The sequence below is a fragment of the Dipodomys ordii genome, unplaced genomic scaffold (genome assembly GCF_000151885.1).
Source record: "Dipodomys ordii isolate 6190 unplaced genomic scaffold, Dord_2.0 Scaffold17, whole genome shotgun sequence".
Lineage (NCBI taxonomy): Eukaryota > Metazoa > Chordata > Mammalia > Rodentia > Heteromyidae > Dipodomys > Dipodomys ordii.
The window spans coordinates 15,813,298-15,819,547 of record NW_012267233.1 but is presented as its reverse complement, the minus strand read 5'-3'; the positions used below and the strand labels follow the sequence as shown (position 1 = coordinate 15,819,547).

General features: G+C 40.3%; 1 protein-coding gene across 1 annotated transcript in view; it reads right to left on the bottom strand.

The window, feature by feature from the left end:
• Positions 1 to 467: 467 nt before the first annotated feature.
• Cdh17 (cadherin 17, LI cadherin (liver-intestine)) overlaps positions 468 to 6,250 on the bottom strand; it is a 50,862-nt gene continuing 45,079 nt past the window's right edge. The window contains exons 15-17 of the mRNA XM_013012403.1: positions 3,004 to 3,120; positions 2,757 to 2,870; positions 468 to 769 (exon numbers count right to left, since the gene is read on the bottom strand). Of these exons, the coding sequence (XP_012867857.1) occupies positions 669 to 769; positions 2,757 to 2,870; positions 3,004 to 3,120 (332 nt within the window). The 3' untranslated portion in view covers positions 468 to 668. The remainder of the gene's footprint in view (positions 770 to 2,756; positions 2,871 to 3,003; positions 3,121 to 6,250) is intronic.

Below are 6,250 nucleotides of genomic sequence, written 5' to 3'. Positions count from 1 at the left end.
AGTGGACCAAGCAGCTGCAGGTCTATGCTTAGGCCTCTGAAGTTGACCTTCAGGAAAACAGCAACTGTGTTGGAGGCATGCAGGGCTTTGCATCATCTCCAAGTTGGAGCCCCTCTATGGAAGAGCCACCTCAGCCACACTGGGATAAAAGTGATTAACAGCAACCTAGAACAGTTTCTACCCATCCTAAGGGACCAGGTTGCTTGAGTATTGTTTTTCTGAGAGCTCACTTTGTTCTTTAGCCTGACAAATGGTCTGGATTCAGTGAGCTATGGACTGAGGGGCCATAAGATGGAATGAGAAAAATCATAAACAGCATCCAGAAAGTTCTGTGGGAGACAACTGTTGCATCTCTGTAATGAAGCAGACATGTACAGAATAGTTAATCAGCTCATTGTTTCCCCAAAGGGGGAAAATACATATTTTTGGTTTGGGTTAAATAGCTAAAACTTTGGCAAAAGGGAAAACAATGTCATGGGAAAATACAAAATATCTCTAATGTCTACAGCACATAAAATATCTAAGAGTGATAAAATATTAAAGGGCAAGAGGGAGTCGCTGTAAAAAAATTACAGAACACATGTTGGATGGGAAGTAGAATTATGAAATGAAGCAGCTGGTCGCTGAAGTAGCACTTGATGGATGAACTCTACCATTTCTCTTCAAAGTCAGCGTCTCAGAGGGGTGGCTTCAGGTGACTGGGTGTTTTCAACATTACATTTGCTTTTATCATTCCTTATGCGGATAAACACAACTGCTAAAATTATACCTACAAGAGAAAACCCAGGGTCAAAGAGATGGAATCTTCAAATGGACTGTCACGGTCACTTATAAACTAATGTCCTGGGAGGAAAAAATGACTCATGTTGCTTCATTTTTTGTTTGTGGCTCAGCGAAGTTGTTCAAGTGAAGGAGGGACCCTCGGCGCTGGCTGACTTGGATAAGTAAGCTTATCACTTAGTATCAGTATGGCATGGAGTCCCAACGGTTTCCAACCTGGGGGTTGCCACCAAGGTTATCTCAAGGCAAACAGTTCTGCCTTCCAAGAAGAAAGCAGCTGAGTTTCTGAACTTCATACACACACAGTCTCAGTTGACCTTCCCCAGAGCCAGCAGTCCAACCAGAACAGCCAGAGACCTCTTAGGACCTGTTCACCTCCCTAAAGCCTACTTTCATTGTGTCCACATCTAAGGAACTTTGAATAGACTGCTTAAGATCACGACTGTTTCTTGCCTCTTAACTCTTACAAAAAATATATTATGTATCTGAGGATTGATTGTGCTATCCTCTATGGAAAAGGGAGTTCATTATTTAAAATAAATTACCTATTAGTAAATGTATAGGAAGAATCTTGGCTTAAGTAACAGGCTTTACAAACCACCATTGAAAAAATATATAAAGGAAAGTCATGCAACATGTCAGGTATATCAACAACTCCACTGGAAGGTCAAGTTCTATCCATCCCAAGCCTGGCAGCTGAGACCATGACCTCTGTGACCTTGACCTCTACGGATGAAAGATCTTTGCTGATCTCGCCCATCACTGTCTGCACTCTGAAGCCCCATGTCAGATGTATAGCAGGGTCATAGCAACTGCATTTCATTCTCCCTCATCATGTTAGCTTGGCATTGAGGCTTAAAATATAACAGTTAGGATCAACATGCATTGTATTCATAAACTGTATTCATGCACATTGTATTCATGCAAAGTATTCATAAACTGCTTTGTTTAATGGCAACTCTTTTGTGCACTACTTAAAAATAATATTTTTGAAGGGAAAAGGTAGATAATAAACCTAAAATACTTATAACACACAGCCATGGATTAAAGTCATACATACATATATATATATATATATATATATATATATATAAAATAGTTAGTGGTGCTGTGGTTCAAGTGGTAGAGCACTCGCCTTGAGCTGAAGAGCCAAGGATCAGTGCCCAGGCCCAGAGTTCAAGCCCCACAACCAACAACAACAAAAAAAAGAGAGACATTCTCATTTTGAGTTGGGAAGGTGGTTCAGTGGTAGAGTGTTTGCCTTGCATGCATGAGGACCTGGGTTCAATTCCTCAGCACCACATTAACAGAGAAAACTGGGAGTGGTGCCGTAGCTCAAATGGTGAGCTGAAGAGCTGAGGGACAGTGCCCAGGCCCAGAGTTCAGGCCCCATGACCAACAAAAAATAAGACATATATATATATATTGGATCTGAGTGTCTCCCAAAAGACCAGGTGCTTGGTCTCCAGGTTGGTGTTATGTGGAAGAGGTAGAAAGTTTAAGACCTAGTTGGCCCGCTTCTGATCTTTGAGGGAATACCCTTAAAGGCTCATTTGTTCCTAGCCCCAAAGTGAGCACCTTTGCTCTGCCACGTGCTGCCTGCCATGAGGTGCGGCCTCTCCACAGGCCCAAAGCAACAGGTCAATCAGTCATGGATGGAGACCTCTGAAACCACGATGCATTATGCCAAACACTTCTCTGTATACCTTGATTATGTCAGGTATTTGTTACCATTAAGAAAACCTGATTAACACAAAGCCTCTTTGGAATAGACTCTGTTCTATCAATCGAGAAACCATGATAGGTAAAAGGTAGTTCCAAAGCAATGTTTTCCAAGAAAGTATGAGGGGGTTGACTGGTGATCTGTGTCTTCGGTTAATGTCTAAGTTGCCATTTGGGTAGCTACTAGATCACCCCCTAAGATGAGCTAACATTTCTGAGGCCAGAAGTCCTTGAATCTGGGAAGCCATACTCACCTATGATCAGAAAAGTGGTCAGCAGTATACCGACCGCCATGCCCACTGTGGGCATCCCAGCCTGCTCACCCACTGGCCGGAAGCAGCTTCCTTCCACACACTTGCAGAAAGTCACTGAAAAGCAGAAACATACTTGGTAGTATACATGTTCAAGTGAACAGCTAGAGAAGAGAATCCCACATCAAAGGTGAGAAGCTCCTTAAACTTCCCATGGTACAGCGACTATCCAGAATAGCAAAGTACCTACCTGATAAAGAGACAGTCCCCTCCAAGGGGGGCCGACCCCCGTCATTGATGCGGATGGGGATCTCATAAACTCTCTCCTCAAAATTTGTGTGCTTAGTAGAAAGTCTGGCGCTAGTACCTGTCAGAATAAGGAAAAATGAAAACAGAACTCAAACTCCTGGCTTCACAGGAATAAAATTCACCTCTTCATTGTGTACTAGAGTTGACTGGGAAGTGGTTGGACAGGAGTTAAGTTTATCAATGTATTATTACTTACAAACTCCAACATGTATCTTTGAAGAAGGAGAAAGAGAAGGAGGAGAAGGAGAAGGAGAGGGAGGAGGAGGAGGAGGAGAAAAAGGAGACAGAGGAAGAGGAGGAGGAGGAATAGGAACCACAGCATCTTTTAAGTGCTCAACTCATGATTTCTTGGTAGAAAGGAATATTAAATACAATCAGTTCTTGTTATTTCTAGTAGTTGTGGTCTATGAACTACCCTCAAACACTGAATTAGTGAATACTGAACATTTAGTCATTAAGGAAATAGAAGGCTAGGTTCTTATAAGCCTTCATCACCACATTTTAATGAATATATATGCCTTTTCCTGACTGTTTCTCTTTAAAGGCATTTTATTTAAACATACCAATGTTTACTCTTTAACATTGACCTTTAACACTGGACCACAGCACCTGACTCCTGCCTTCCCAAGGCTCAGCTAAGTAGTTCTGTAGACTCACCAGCTTCTTGCACTTAGGAACACTATTTGAAGCCAACAACAAAATCAAGTCAGGCACTGGTGGCTCCCACCTGTAATCTTAGCTACTCAGGATGCTGAGGCATGGAGGATCATGGTGCAAAGCCAGCAAAGACAGAAAAACCTGACAGACTTTTAACAAGCAAAAAGCCAGGCATGTATCATGTGGGAGTGCACCATCCCTGAGAAAGAACTAGAATGTGTGGCCTTGAAACAAGAATATCACCTTGTTTGACTTTGGTTAGGAATATGTACATTGAGTAATTCAAACGTCCACCATTCTGTGAGTGTCCATACACACAAAAACTCATTAAGTATTGGTTTGGAGGATGTAAATTGTAAGCAGTAAATGAATTTATCAACAAATAATCATGGAATAGTGCATCTATTGGCCTGATCCTGAGTTTCAAATTTGCCTTTTGCCAGCTATGTATATAATATGGTAAGTCCTGTCTCCTGTAGCTTCAAGAGTTTCTTTGAGCCCTGAACTAGGGAATGTGTGGTACCCACCTGATTTTCAGGTTATTTCTTTTGTTTTATGCTTTGCAAAAAATTAAGAGCTCAAAAAAAATTAAGAGCTCAAAATAACACTGTCTCAAATCTCCAAAGACAGTTTTGCTCTTCTCCTATTCTCTCAAAATCATATTTATGCCTAGAAGTTTTTAAAGTTTGTGGTAAGATTTTCAGACTTTGAAAACTATTATAGCTTAAACTTGCATTCCTAGAAAAGACAGATTAATAGGGACCAGACTCATCATCCCACCAAGAACAATAAAATAGAACAGATGTAAGAAATTAAGGTTTTAAAAGCATCAGAGCCAGGCACTAGTGGCTCACACATATAATCCTAGCTACTCAGGATGCTGAGCTCTGAGGATCAAAGTTCAAAGCCAGCCCTGACAGACAAATCCAAGAGACTCTTATCTCTAGTTGACCACCAAAAAGCTGGGAATGGAGCTATGGTGCCATTGGTGCGATAGTGATGAGGCCCTGATTTCATGCACAAGTACTGGCACAAACAAACACAAACATTGGATATTAGACAGTGAGGGACAATGGCCCCTGTAAAAAGAAAAATGATGTAAGTTTTATAATTGTCCCTAGCGAGGGAGACTATCCAGGTCTCAGAGCAAGACAGGGAGCCCAGGGAGCATGGGCTGCCTTCACTGCTGCAATCAGAGAGGTCAAGGTTACAAGCAGACTGAGGAAGAGAGGGAGAAAAACACAACGCCACACACACACACACACACACACACACACTCGCTAAAGTCCTTCGTAGACCCTCAGCTGAGTTCATGTCAGAGTACATACATGAGGGGACAATGTCCCCAAGATCAATGATATTGATCTTAGAATTTACAAAGGGGCACTATAGAAACTTCATCGTTTGTGGGGGTAGATAGACTCAAAGAATTTTGTCTCAAGAGTTGGGAGAAATGAGTCTTAGAATAAATGCTACCCTGGGCCTGCCTAATGAAGCTTAAAAACAATATGTGAAAACAACAAAGTATTTCCAAGTAAGATAACTGCACTTCAGAGGAAAAGTCAATAATATTTATGAGAATACAAAAATATTCAGCATCTAAGTGTTTGACTTTTACAATTTGCCAGGCAAGCAAGAAAAGAGAAAAATAATGAAGAGGAAAACAAATAGATTGAAATATATCCAAAAATGACATATAAGACATAAGTAGTGGACAAGGCTAAGAAAATAGTTATTATAGTCATGTTCTCGATGCTCATGAAGGAAGAAGATTGAGAAGATTAAATACAGATGAGGAAAATGAGAAAAAGACCCAAGTTAACTTATAAAGAGTGAAAAGTTTGATATGAAAAATACACCAGGTGGATTGAAGAAGTCAGGCTATCATTCATAGGCAATATAATTTCTGCATAGAAAAATCTATGGAATTTAGGGCTGGGATCATTGCTCAGCGGTAGAAAGAGAGAAGAAACTCTCTGAACTCTAAATAGTATAACAGTAAGATGAGCAACATTGAATTTTTGGATATAGGATCAATATCCCAAATCATCAATTATATTATTATAGCATAGAGCCATTTCGAAATGTAAGTATCAATCTTAAATATTATTTAAAAGAGCATCAAAAATAAGAAAATAGAATGCTAAAAGGGGTGGCATTGATCAAGATGCATTTTATGCATAAACTGCTCTGTTAAATGGCAACCTTTTGAACAACTACTTAAAGATAATTTAAAAAATAGAACATCAATAAATAAAAAGAAATAACACGGCTGGGAATGTGGCTTAGTGGTAAAGTGCTTGCCGAGCATGCATGAAGCCCTGGGCTCGGTTCCTCAGTACCACATAAGCAGAAAAAGCAGAAGTGGCAATGTGGCTCAAGTGGTAGAGTGCTGGCCTTGAGCAAAAGAAGCTCAGGAACAGTTTCCAGGATTGGGAAAGAAAGAAAGAAAGAAAGAAAGAAAGAAAGAAAGAAAGAAAGAAAGAAAGAAAGAAAGAAAGAAAGAAAGAAAGAAAGAAAGAAAGAAAGAA